Source organism: Phacochoerus africanus, chromosome 15 (genome assembly GCF_016906955.1).
Source record: "Phacochoerus africanus isolate WHEZ1 chromosome 15, ROS_Pafr_v1, whole genome shotgun sequence".
In the NCBI taxonomy this organism is placed as follows: domain Eukaryota; kingdom Metazoa; phylum Chordata; class Mammalia; order Artiodactyla; family Suidae; genus Phacochoerus; species Phacochoerus africanus.
This window is the reverse complement of record NC_062558.1, coordinates 46,915,706-46,929,290: the sequence shown is the minus strand read 5'-3', so window position 1 is coordinate 46,929,290 and position 13,585 is coordinate 46,915,706. Positions and strand designations below refer to the sequence as shown.

The 13,585-nt window shown below is 51.9% G+C and overlaps 1 protein-coding gene across 3 annotated transcripts in view; it reads left to right on the top strand.

The window, feature by feature from the left end:
* Window positions 1–10,453, top strand: part of ASCC2 (activating signal cointegrator 1 complex subunit 2) — a 45,409-nt gene extending 34,956 nt beyond the window's left edge. For all 3 annotated transcript variants that reach the window (XM_047759769.1, XM_047759770.1, XM_047759768.1), the window contains 5 exons: window positions 3,518–3,611; window positions 3,694–3,824; window positions 4,618–4,720; window positions 6,168–6,247; window positions 7,432–10,453. In XM_047759769.1, coding sequence (XP_047615725.1) covers window positions 3,518–3,611; window positions 3,694–3,824; window positions 4,618–4,720; window positions 6,168–6,247; window positions 7,432–7,603 — 580 coding nt within the window. In that variant the 3' untranslated portion in view covers window positions 7,604–10,453. The remainder of the gene's footprint in view (window positions 1–3,517; window positions 3,612–3,693; window positions 3,825–4,617; window positions 4,721–6,167; window positions 6,248–7,431) is intronic.
* The last annotated feature ends 3,132 nt before the right edge of the window (window positions 10,454–13,585 follow it).

The following is a 13,585-nucleotide window of genomic DNA, read 5'->3' as shown; positions in this document are numbered from 1 at the left end:
GGAAATGAGGAGGGGAATGGTGGCTGAGCCTTAGGAGAGCGCACATGTACCCCAGGCTTGCTACTATCTTGTAGGAGGCCGAGGAAGCCACCTGCCCTGGAGATAGTGTTTGATAGCTGCTTGACTGGGGTTCCATCTCTTTTCCTGACTAGTTTTACCCCTGATTTCCTTTACTTTCCTGGCTCCAAAAGAGATAATGGGCCAAAGCCATACCTTCCTGGATAGAGTACCCAGGGCACCATGCTCCTCTGTCCTTATCTGTATCCCTCCCAGGACCCAGCTAGGACGGATGAGGTTTGCCAGGCTTCTATGTGGTCCTGCCCAGGAGTATATACCCAGAGGCCACACAGTGTGACTGAGCCTCTCTACCGCCCTCTCAGGACTGAATAGACCAGGGGTGATGTGACCTGGCCATGGGACGTGGATGAGTGACAGCGCTCATTCATCCTTGGTCCCCTGGCCCAGCTTGGAGCCTGGTACCCAATAGGCCCTCTGGATACATGTGTTGATTATTTTTTATTTATTTATTTTATTTATTTTATTTTTTTTGTCTTTTTGCTATTTCTTTGGGCCACTCCAGTGGCATATGGAAGTTCCCAGGCTAGGGGTCAAATCGGAGCTGTAGCCACCAGCCTAAGCCATAGCCACAGCAACACGGGATCCAAACCGCGTCTGCAACCTACACCACAGCTCACGGCAACGCCGGATCGTTAACCCACTGAGCAAAGGCAGGGACCGAACCCGCAACCTCATGGTTCCTAGTCGGATTCGTTAACCACTGCGCCACGACGGGAACTCCTGTTGATTAAATGGATGTGCTTCTACCATTGGTGCCAACCACCTGGACAAGCTTGGCCTCTTTCCTTTCCTCTCTGCCTCTTTCTTCTCCAGTTCTCAACTTGTCAAAGAAAGCCACGTAAGGAGTTCCCGTCGTGGTGCAGTGGTTAACGAATCCGACTAGGCACCATGAGGTTGGGGTTCGATCCCTGCCCTTGCTCAGTGGGTTAAGGATCTGGCATTGCCGTGAGCTGTGGTGTAGGTTGCAGACGCGGCTCGGATCCCACGTTGCTGTGGCTCTGGCGTAGGCCAGTGGCTACAGCTCTGATTGTACCCCTAGCCTGGGAACCTCCATGTGGCCCAAGAAATGGCAAAAAGACAAAAAAACAAAACAAAACAAAAAAAAACACAAAAAGCCACGTAAGGGCAGAGGCCACAGTCACAGGCCCCCTCTCCTGGTGTGCCGTGAGAGGTTCCTATGGACTGAGAATTCTCCCTGGTCCAGACCAAACATCACACCTTAGATTCTCCATTCCCCCTTCTCCAGATGCCCAGCCAGGCCCCATGCACCTGAGTTCATTCTCCTTTCTCTGTGTTTCCAGGGCATGCTTGCCTTCATTGGGCACATCTCTGCTCTTTGCCTGTCAATCACTCCACTAGACTGAGTTCCTTGAGGGCAAATCCACAGCTTACTCCTTTTCTTTCTCCCTTCCTTCTTTCCTTCTTTTTTTTTTTTTTTTTGGTCTTTTTAGGGCAGCACCCATGGCATATGGAAGTTCCCAGGCTAGGGGTTAAATTGGAGCTGCAATTTAAATTGGCCTATACCACGGCAGTACCAGATCCAAACTGTGACCTATATCACAAGCAAGACCAGATCTTTAACCCACTGAGTGAGGCCAGGGATTGAACCCACATCCTCATGAATACTAGTTGGGTTTGTTACCGCAGAGCCACAGTGAGAACTCCCCAGATCTTACTCTGTTCTGAATCTCTCCCCAATTCAGCCTTAGCACCTTGCTCTGCACGTTGGAGACCCATGAAAAGGACTGTTGAAGGAAGCAAACCCACCATGCCAGGGGCTGCTGTCCTGACATGCCCCAGGCTACCAAGCGCACAGCCCACCAGACTCAGGCTCCTGCCCTTCCCTGCACCAAAAGCCAGTTAATAGAAGATTTTTTATGGATGCTACAGGCTTTGTGTCTCTTCTTTTTTTCTCCCCTATCCTTGATACATTCCAGAGGCCCAATTTCACAGCTAAGCTGGATTTTCTTGCCTGGCATCTCATATTGATTTTTCCCTGCAGGGCTAGAAACTACATTCCACAGGGCTATGTGTCTGACAAGCCAGGTTTTTCTACAGATTTGCAAAGCCCCAAGTCAAGAGGCCTGAGTCCCTACCACTGCTGTGCTTTGCCCACTGTGTTCCCAAACACCGCCCTCTCCCTCCCCTCCTGTCCCCTGCACCTGAGTTTGCTCACCTGTAACTTGACCGCAGCTAAACTTTCAGACTTTTTCTCACCATGCAACCTGACATGGAAGATCACACTGCAGAACAGAGAAGGCCGCTCTGCTGGAGTTGGGGTGAGAGGGAGAGGCCAGGACCCTTCCTCACCTCTCGCACCCCAAGGCCCCCTAGGGCTCAATAGGAAAGCCACATGTGGCCTTGCTCCTTTTCCAGGTTTTGTTTTAAAAGATAACCCCAGTTAAAAAGAAACAAAACAAGAGTTCCCGCTGTGGCGCAATGGAATTGGTGGCATCTCTGGAGTGCTGGGACGCAGGTTCAATCCCTGGCCCAGTAGTCCATATGCCTCAGGGGTAGCTAAATAAATAAAAACAAAAAAGACAACCCCAGGTAGTTCCCATTGTGACTCATCAGGTTAAGAACCTGACCAGTATCCACAAGGATGCGGGTTCAATCCCTGGCCTTGCTCAGTGGGTTAAGGATCCGGCATTGCCGCAGGCTGTGATGTAGGTCACAGATGTGGCTCAGATTCCACGTCGCTGTGGCTGTGACAGACACCAGCAGCTATGGCTCCAATTCAACTCCTAGCCTGGGACATGCTGCAAGAGTGCCCCCCAAAAGAGACAACCCCCTGCCCCTCCTCAGAATGTCCAGGCACTTGGTGGGGGAGTTTACTGGCCCTCTCTCTGTGCATTTACAAGCATAGATATGTCTATGCCTGCAGTGGATAGTGGCCCTGGTTCGCTTTCTGCCTCTCATACTGATGGGATCATAGGGTGTGCTTTGCTTTGTTCCTGGAAAATATCTTAGAATTCTTTTTCCTCCAGCAGGAATAGATTGTCGTCGTTCTTGGGAACTGCCACCCAGTGATCTATAGTACAGATGTGGCACAGTTCCTCTGGCCATTTCACCCTTGATGGACATGTGCTGCTCTCCATTTTTTCACTGTTACAAAAAATGCCAAGAAGCAAATTCCTCCATCGGACCTCTCTGTGCACTCAGCCAGCATTTCCCTAGGGTGGGCGCATCCCAGGGGAGATTCCCAGCTTGCAGGGTGGGCACATTTTACATTTTTAACAACTGCTCCCAGGTTGCACTCCAGAGTGGCTGCACGCAGTCCCAGGACACCAGCAGCGCAGAGTCCCCACGGGTGCTTGATCTCAGTGCTGGCCTGAGGCTGGGAGAAGTGAGCCGTGGTCACTCTGAACCCTCTTGCTGCCCCCCTCCAAAGCCTGATGGTTTTCCTTCGTGTTTCCTTGCCCTTCCCTCCCGCTGCCAGGAAGACAGAGAACACTCGGAGCCTGCTGAATGACAAGCGGGAGGTGGTGGCACAGCGGCAGCGCTATGAGCAGTACAGCGTGGTGGTGGAGGAGGTAGGTGTCCCCAGGCCGCCAGACCTGCTAGGAGGGACAGGCCAGCCCCGGGCCCCTCAGACCCATGCTTCTGCCGCTTCAGGTGCCGCTGCAGCCAGGTGAGGGCTCACCTTACCACTGTGACGACTATGAGGATGAGTATGATGACACATATGATGGCAACCAGGTAGGCGCCAATGACGCTGACTCGGATGACGAGCTCATCAGCCGCAGGTGAGGCTGCTGGAATTCCAGGGGCAGAGTGGCCCTCCCTCAGCCTCCTGTTTATACAGAGGGGGAGCCCAAACCTGACTCCTAGTCTAGTGCATTCTCCACCGCCAGCCACCACCTTGGCCAGTTAGTCTGACTTACCCTGAGTGAGGCAGCATTTATTGGGTCTCATGTAAGAGTTTTACAGTTTTCTTCTTATTCTTCTTTTTTTAATCTTTTTATCTTTTCTAGGGCTGAACTTGCAGCATATGGAGGTTCCCAGGCTAGGGGTCCAATCGGAGCTGTAGCCACCGGCCTACGCCAGAGCCACAGCAATGGCAGATCCAAGCCCAGTCTGAGACCTACATCACAGCTCACGACAACACCAGATTCTTAACCCACCGAGCGGGGCCAGGGATTGAACCCACATCCTCATGGTACCTAGTCGGATTCGTTAACCACTGCGCCACGACAGGAACTCCGCATTTTTCTTCTTAATTGCCAAAAACTCTTCCCAGTGGAATCTTACAGAGATTCCCCAGTTCCCCAGTAAAAGCAGAGCTGCCCTAACTAGCGGGGATGGGAGACCCCCCATGGCCCCAGCTCAGCCTCCCCCAACGCCCCCCACATAAGACCCTGGGACCCTCACAGGATCCAGGGGCTGGAACAAAGCTGGCCTCAAAAGTGCTTTGGTTTTTCCCAGCCTCCCAAGCCCTCTTTGTCCAGCAGCCCCCCTCACACAGTGGGTTCCCTCCTCCATGAGGCTCTCTCCAAGTTTAATCTGATCTTTGATCTCATTTTCTCTCTAAACCCTCAGGCCCTTCACCATCCCTCAGGTGCTGAGAACCAAAGTGCCCGGAGAAGGGCAAGTGGAGGACGAGGAGGAGGAAGAGGAGGAGGCTGAGGACGAGGCCCCTAAGGTACCTCCCTGGCAGATGGCAGGTGAAGGGGAGGGTTTAATTCTGAGGGGTGAATCCGGAGCTGTGCCCTCCCCCTGCCCCCCGCACCTGGCCTTGAGGGAGCTCCAGCATCACTGCCTGAGAGCGGAGAGTCCCTTTGAGCCCAGGATGTCTGCTTGGAGAGCTGCTGGCTCAGAACCCGCCTCTGATTGCCCAGTGAGGGCCCAGGGGATGGATCAGAGGCCAGGCCTTTGAGCTGCTGGGCTCATTAGGCCCAGGAGCCTGGGAGCCTGGAGAGGCTCAGCTGTCAGCCTTCGTGCCCAGCTTGGCAATTCTTGAAATCAGAGAGACCTTAGAGCCCAAGGACCCTTTGGAGGTCATCTGGGATGGTGGGTTTGAAAGTTTTTCTTCAAATGAAGTCTTAACTAGAGCCTCATACAAAACAGAAAAGAGCACCACTGCTCAGGTCGAAGGGGCGGCAGCCTGGGACCCCTGGATCCCCTCATGCCCTCCCACCAGGGTCACAAATTCAGATGTGTCCGGGACCAGGCCACCATCATAAATGGGTAGCAGGGCCTGATGGAATCTGAGGTTGTGGTTGGGGGGAAACACACACGCCCTGCCCAGGAGCTTCTTAGCACCAGGGAGGCCTGAACCTTCCAGCACTTTCCCTTCTTCCAGGCAAGGGGTCAGCCCACATTTTTTATATATAGTCTTGCACTTTTTTTTTTTTTTCCCTTTTTCCTTTATGGCCGCACCATGGCATATGGAACTCCTGGGCCAGGGATCAGATCCAAGCTGCAGTCTCGACTTAAGCCGCAGCTTTGGCAACACCAGATCCTTTTCACCCACTATGCTGGGCCAAGGATTGAACCTGCATCCCGGCACTCCCAAGACACTGATCCCATTGTGCCACAGTGGGAACTCCTAATCTTGCAGTTTTTAAAGGTTATGATTCCCCTTGTTTTGTTGTGTTTTTTGAAACAGCCCAAGTCCCCAGAGCCTGTCTGTGGTCCTTGGGTCCCAGTTTCCCCCCGGGTCCAGTCTCCACCCCACTCCCCGGCCCCGGGCACAGAGCGGGTGTTCCCACAGTTTGTTGGCAGTGGCACCAGTGTGGGAAAGAGTCAGCTTGCAGGGGGCGGCTCCCTTGGGTTTCGAGGCTCTTCATTGTCTCTCGTGCGGCCATCCTGGCCTTCCTCTATTGCTCCCACTTGTCATTGCTGTGCTCCAGCTGTGGCCACCCATCTTCAGCTGCCTCTCTTCTGGGAATTGGTGGGAGGGTCAGAGGAGGAGGCTTCTGGTGGAAATCTTGGACCTCAGCAAGCCAGCTGCATTCTAGGGTGTAGCCCTGCTGCTCTGTAGGCCCCCGACTCCTGGCCTGGAGACATCCCCAGGATGCAGCCAGGTGCAGCCTCACCTCGGCTTAGGGGAATGGGGCAGCTCATGATTCTCTCCCTCCCTTCCACAGCCCGACCATTTTGTGCAGGACCCTGCAATGCTGCGGGAGAAAGCAGAAGCCAGGCGCATGGCCTTCCTGGCCAGGAAGGGGTGAGTATTTCAGGAACTGTTTGGGTGGAAGGGAAGGAACCCCAGGAAGCCCACACATAAACCCCAAGTGCTTTAAATACATTAGTTTAGCTCTGGCAACAAATTTATGAAGCAGCTACTGTTGGCATTATCCTCCTTTTACAGATGGGGAAACCGGGCCCAGACATGTTAAGTAACCTACGAAAGGTCACACAGCCAGGTGGTGGAACAAAAATTCGAGTCCAGGTGGCCTAGCTCTGGGGTCCTCGCTTGTGACTATGACTTGATAGACACAACAGGGTTTATGACCCACTGCAGGAGCATGATGTGTCTGTGGCTCGCTGGTATCCTGCAGAGTATAAAATGTGGAAAGAGCCCAGACAGACAGGCACAGATATCCTTTTTGGCTGAGGCAGGCAGGATAGGGATAGGGGTGCTTGAGCTGGGCCCTTAAAGGTAGAAAACGTGCAAAGGAGTTTGTCCCGTGAGGGCAGAAAGGCGAGAAAGCTCAGGGGGGCCAGGGAGAGGGGTCTTTGGAGGAGAGCTGGGAACCAGTGACCAGACACTCCTCCAATTCAGCCATCATCTTCCCAGTGAGGGCACTGTCCGGAGGGATCAAAGACCAGCCCCCTATTCTGGCCCTGGGACTCCCACAGTGCAGGGGGCCTCGCCAAGGGTAGGGAGCCATTGGATCTCATGTTGAAGGCAGTGGGGAGCCGTGGAAGATTGTTGAGCAGAGAGCAGAGTAACTCTGACTTCTGATCCATCCCAGTCCCCTGAGCACAGAGCTCTGGGCAAACCCAATAGTTGAGATGGTCTGAAGAGGCCCAAGGTCACATCTGAGTGCACTTGGCCTTTGGAAGCCACCAAACAAGGCCCTGGGGTGTAGAACAGGAGTTGTATCTGTAGCACATGGCCATCCCCAGCTCTTCACTGTGGGCTTTGGTCAGCCCTCCACCTGCTTAGCCAGAGGCCCATCAGGAGGCAAGGCTCAGAGATGAGAGAACAGCAGGCCTGGGGCTGACCGGAGCCTCCACAGCTCTACCCCTGCCAGGCCCCATTTTTCCTCACATTGGAAGCTGGGACCTGGGTGTCCTGGCCCAAACTCTGTGTCCTCTCCCAGGGGCCTCTGGGCAAGGCAGTGGGCTCTGCCCATCTCCTCCGGCTGATAGGTTCTTCTTGCGGGGGGGTTGTTTCTTCCTCAGGTACCGGTATGACAGCTCAACAGCAGTGGCTGGCAGCCCACGGGGCCACGGGCAGAGCCGTGAGACAACACAGGAACGCAGGAAGAAGGAGGCCAACAAGGCCACCCGAGCCAACCACAACCGGCGAAACATGGCCGACCGCAAAAGAAGCAAAGGCATGATTCCGTCCTGAGGCCATTGTGCCCGGGCCAGCTGGGCCCCCCAGGCTAAGGTACCATAGCCTGGGGCCTCCTTCCCAGTTGGCCCCTTGCTGGGGCCCCAAGTTCAAGTTCATCCCTCAACAGCCTCAGCTTTGCAGCCCCTGAGAAGGCCACCTCGTCCTCCACCAGCCAGCCGTGAGCGCCTTCTTACAGAACACACAGTGCCTTATCCCACAGTGGGGGAAGCCGTGGGCCGGCGAGCAGGCGAAAGGGACTGGGACGGAGCCCCAAAGCAAGCCCCCCAAACCTCGTGCCGTGAGACACCACCTTCCTTTCTCCCCGGATGGCAGGAAACCTGTATATTCAAAAACAAAAAAAAGGCCTGCAAATAAAGCTTTTGACCCTTTCAAGAAATGATCCATGCAGGGCCTGTGACCTGTTCCCCATGTCCTGTTTCTTCAAGGGATGACCGCCATCAGGAGAGGAAGAGGGCAGGATGAGGCTCTCTTCATCAACCTTTTGTGCTTGCTCCCCATTTTGACCCCTCCCGACCTTGCTCCACTTCACTGTGTAGTCCTGAGAACATTGCTCCCTTCTCCGAGCCTCAGGTCTCTGCCTGTGGAAGGAGGGGCCAAGGGTGTGAGGCCCTGCAGTCCTTTCTGTTTTCTTGTTTGGTCCCCACTACCTCCACCCTAAAAGGTAGGTACAGTTTTCAGCCCCATCGTACAGATGAGGAAGGCCAGGCACTGAGAGCTGAAGATGCCTGCCTAGGCCACAGCCAGGAGGTAGGAGAACAGGGATTGGACACTCAATATGTCCCCTGGCCTTTGTAGGTTCCTAAACCCCGCACAGGTTGTGTCATCTTCATCTCGTAGATTCCCAAGGACAGTTGGCCACCAGCAGAGCCAGTCCCAGAACTCAGTGCCTCCTGGTTACACATACACTCCAGTAAATCCTCCAAAATCAAGGGGTCAGAGACAGGAAGACAGACAGAGGATGTCACTGCCAAGCACTATTAAAGTGAGTGGGACTTGGGCCTTGTGCCTCCAAGCCCCCTCCCAGCCATGGCCACCCAGCTCTTCATGTGGCCACAGGAGATGGGCATCCTGATTCCTGGCCGCCCAGAATGTGGCTGATAGTTAGCACATCAGCAGGCAGGGGCATTTGCTTGGCTGATGGCCCAGAGTCCATCAGTGAAAGCCAGGGCCCCTGCCCAGCTGGACCTTGACGAATCGCCCGAGATGCTGGTGCAATTTATTTGCACATGGTTAGGGTGAGCATCTGCAGCAGTAAGGCAGACAGGCACTTGACGAATTGGTTTTGTTAGGTCAGCCAGCACAAGTGGAAATCAATAGCAATTCCTCTGTCTCGCCAGTTCTCTGGCGTGTTTGAGATGCAGAGCAGATATGGGGGTGGTGTCCTCCCCTCATGCTGTTGAATTAGCTGAGATCAGGCCCGGGGTCAGCCATCCTGACAGGAAAAAGGAAGACTCTGTTTCCTCCTGGAGGCATTTGCCAGGGACCGAGCTCAGTGGCAGGCCTTTTTTCTTTTTTTTTCTTTTTTCTCTCTCACTGAGCTGCTCAGGCCCAGCTCTTGGCCCTGGAGCAAAGTTAAGTGGTGGTGGGGTTGGAGAGGGGGGTGCTCCTGGCCTTCACCTGCCTTCCCTATTTCTGTTCATACAGCCCTTCACACCTTCACTTTGTCACCTGCATCCTCTTGGCCACCTGGAGTTCAAGCTTCACCTTAGCATGCTGGTTTAAAGGATTTGAGAAGACAGGTGATTTTTCAAATTTTCCAGGATGTAGTGCCATGTCACACTTAGTCTCCCTTGAGGAATCACCTCAAGGTGACTTTCCATTTCTGATCACAAGGGCTCCCTTTCAGGGATGCTTGGAAAACAGTTCAGGGGTCAGCCAGAATAGTATTGGCAGGCATACCCCTTCACCTCTTGAGGCCTCAGTTTTCCTATGTCTGAAGTGGGTACATTGGACCAGATGAATGATTTCCACCTGGTGCCAATTAGATCCTCCTCAGAGGCGCCAGGGTTTAAGATGGGCAATTGCGGAAGCATTACTAGTGAAGTGGGGTAGGGGCTCCGAACCCTGCCCACTCGGTCACTGAGCCCCACCACCCCCATTACTGCTCCTGAGCAGGAATTTTCTAAGTGCCTTCTCTGTACCCTGGCAGAGGACATGACTATCACAGGCATTTCCCAGGAAGCTCTTTAAGACCTCGTGCCTCCGAGAGGACTTAAGACTTGAGGTCTTTTCCTCTAGTCCATGAGTGGCAATGATGGTGGGCATGTTAGTTTGCACAGTGCACCTGAGCCTCTCTGAGGTAGGCAGGCAGAGCCTGTCATTGGCATAAAAAGGGCCCCCAGGGAGCTCAGGACAGCAAGTAACTTGCCCAAACCCCATGGCAAGTTGGCAGCAGAGCCTGGATGCAGAGCCTTTCTGAGTGGCCCCTGAGATGGCCAGGAGCCACCTGGAAGAGTAAATGCTTGGCAAGAAGCTACCTGTCCCAGACACACGAGGAGCTTGGGTTCTGTCGCACAGGGAGAGAGAGAAGCAAAGGAGACCCACCAGAAAATACAGGGGGTGTTGTGTAACCCTTTAAAATGATGTCAATGAATACTTGGTAGCAACATGAGAAACTAAATATTCAAGAACTTTTTAAAAAAAATCTAAATATATTTGAAAACAGAATACATGGTAATGCACCATGATTGTAAAAACATCAGGAAAAAATTTTGTTCGCATTTTTCCAAGTCTGGAAGGAAATGTGCATAGTTTAAAATGAGGATGAGAGCATGGATGAGGATGGTGGTGAGACCACAATTACTTGTAACTAGAATAAAAGCACTTACTGTGCACTTAACCATGGCCAGAGTTTCTGCTTGACTCATTCCTTGTGTTGTGTTGTTTAAGCCTCACACAGTAGATTTAGATGAGAAAACCAAAGTGTGGAGAGGGTAGGTGGCCCATTTAGCAAGTGGCCAAGGGAGGATTCAGTCCTAGAATTGTCTCCTAAAGCCGACTCTTAACCCCAAAGTCACATGTCATTCCTCTCTTTCCCCCATACCTGCATCCTTACCACTGTTTGTTTTTTGTTTGTTTGTTTGTTTTCCTGCTGTACAGCATGGGGATCAAGTTATTCTTACATGTATACATTTTTCCCCCACCCTTTGTTCTGTTGCAATATGAGTATCTAGACATAGTTCTCAATGCTACTCAGCAGGATCTCCTTGTAAATCTATTCTAAGTTGTACCTGATAACCCCAAGCTCCCAATCTTGCCACTGTTTTTACAAAGAAAGAAAAATACAAGTAAAATAGCTGAAGAACTAGAGGAGGGGAAATGCTGTTTCATCAGACCAAGCTGATGGGACTCCAATTCCATGTATGTTGGACCATTTGATATTGTCCCACAGATCTCAGGCGCTCTGTTCCATTTTTTTTTTTCCTCTCTGGTTTCCAATTCATTTATCCTCTCTTCCGTGTGTCCAGTCTGCCATTAAGTCCACTGAATGAGTATTCATTTTTGTGTCCAGTCTTTCTCCAGGGGAATTGGGGGAAAGGCTGGGGGCTAAGATGGGGGTAGCAGAGGCTGGGAGCACTGAGGTTTGGGAGGAGGCCGAGAGGTGGGAAAGTCAAACCTCCAAGGTGAATGTGGAAGGGAATGGAGGAGAGGGGAGAAAGAACCAGCCCTACCCTTGCGGATTTCACAGTCTAAAGGGGATCCAGATGTTAAGATGTTTTGGAAAAATGATTAGTAACAGTTGTGCTAATTCCTAATAAATGAGTGAAGAAATGTGGAGGCAATGTCAACAGAGGCTGAGAGCAAAGAGACTTTAGAGAAGCAAAGGGTGGTGGGGATCACAGAGTCAGGCAGCAGCCAAGAGGTCAAGAAGGCTGAGGCAATGGGGCCCACTGCCCAGCTTTGCCAGGAAGTGGCAGGGAGGTACCAGTGGGAAGAATGGGAAGAGTGGGTCTGTCTCAAAAGGACCTTGACATCAAAGAGAAGGAAGAGGGGCTGAGAGGTGAGCAGGGAGCGTTAGCACCCAAAGCATGTTTATGGGATATTTAGGAGACAGGGAGGTGCCCAGGGGACCCACCTGGGGGAGGCTAGTCCCTTGGGAGGGGAGATGGGATCGGGGCCCATGTGGCGCTCTCAGATCCGCCCAGTGGATCGAGGGGCAGCCTGGCATCAGCTCTTATCTAGATCTCTTTGTGATGCGGCGGCAGGGAGGGGCCTTGATTGAGGTCTGAGGCTATTGCAATTCTGCAGCCTGAACCAAGATTAAACATTCATTCTAAAGGTTACCATTTCCAGCCCTATATGTGTACATGAGAGGGAGGGAGGATTCTTAAAATGAGCATGAAATTCCTACTTCACATCATACTGGCAATTCTCTTCCAACAGTCAATAATCATCAAGAGAATTTTACAGGCTGGCAGAACTCAAAGAGCCTTAAAGGGCATTTAGTCCAGAGTTTCTCAACTTTTTTTTTTTTTTTGGTCTTTTTTAGAACGTCACCCGCAGCATATGGAAGTTCCCAGGCTAGGGGTCAAATCTACACCACAGCCACAGCAACATAAGATCTGAGCCGCATCTTCAACCTACACCATAGCTCACGGCAATGCCGGATCCTTAACCCACTGAGTGAGGCCAGGGATCAAACCCTCGTCCTCATGGATATAAATCAAGTTCATTACCGCTGAGCCACCACTGGAACTCCTCTTAATCTATTTAAATTAACCCCAACTTGCCCCAATCCCAGGCCCCAGGACCTCAAATTCCACCTCCTCTCTGGGAGGAGCCTAAGAATTCCCTGGGCTTCTGTGGGTCTCTTCCAGCCCTGGAGGTTGTGTGGAGCTTTACCTGCCATGGTCTGAATGATGAAAACACCAGGTACTTAATTCTAGTTCTTTCAATAGGACATTATGACATGGAATATACTTTTTCTGGCTGCGTGAGCCCACCCTCAGCAGTCTAACGGGTCCTTTAAGTGCTCTGCCACCCCAGAGCGTAATTATGGTTTTCTCCTCCTTAAAGTGGTTTTCACAGAAGAGCCTGGCAGAAGAGGAGCCTCCAGTGAGATGGGCACCACTCATTCCTGTACACTTAAAATTTTATTCACAGAGATTACACGCAGCCGCTCACTCTGTCCCATCTCATGATCTGATCTACTGAGCGTTCTTTCACAGGCACACTCCCAGGCTTCATGTATCCATCCCTTTTACTATTAATTTGCTCATGAATGTGGCCAGAGGAGTTCTTTGGTTGCTCAGTGGGTTAAGGGTCCAGTGTTGTTTCTGCTCTGGAAAATGCAACAGCAGTTTCCATGCATGGCTTGGGAATTTCCTCATGCTGTGGGTGCGGCCACACACACACACACAAACACACAGGAAAAAAAGATTGCTAAGGGTCATGCAAAAAAGTATTAGATTAAGGGTCAGGAGTCTGGGACCCAGGCCCTAGACTTCGGTAAGCTGTATGACCTTAGGTCAGTCACTTGGACTCTCTGGGCCTTGATTGCTTCTTTTGTGAAAGAGGATGGTCATTCTCCAAGCCCACGTGCCTCATGGGGACCAGTAATTGTGAGGGTCAGATGAGATCACAATTGGGGAGACACTCTGAAATCAGTGAAACTTGTTCAGTCGGGAGAGAAGAGGACTGTGATGGGCAGCCCTGTCTGCTCTGCAATTGGGGCCATTGCCACCTCTGCTCTCTTCAATCATTCTTCTGGAAAAAATGACATGGACAAATCACCTGTTACTTCCAGAAGGCGTATTTCTAAAGTGGAATTCTGGGGCCCCAGGGCCACAAAGAGGTTTAGAGATACAGCTATCTGTATTTTTGCAGATAGTTTCAACCAGGACAGAATCAGGGGATGACGTATGGGACTACAAATTACCTCCCTGAATCCTTGAAGCAAAGCCAGATTATAGGTGTGATTATAAGCCTCATTTAGCAGGTTAGTCACTTGCTCGTGGCTGAGTCAGTATTCAAACC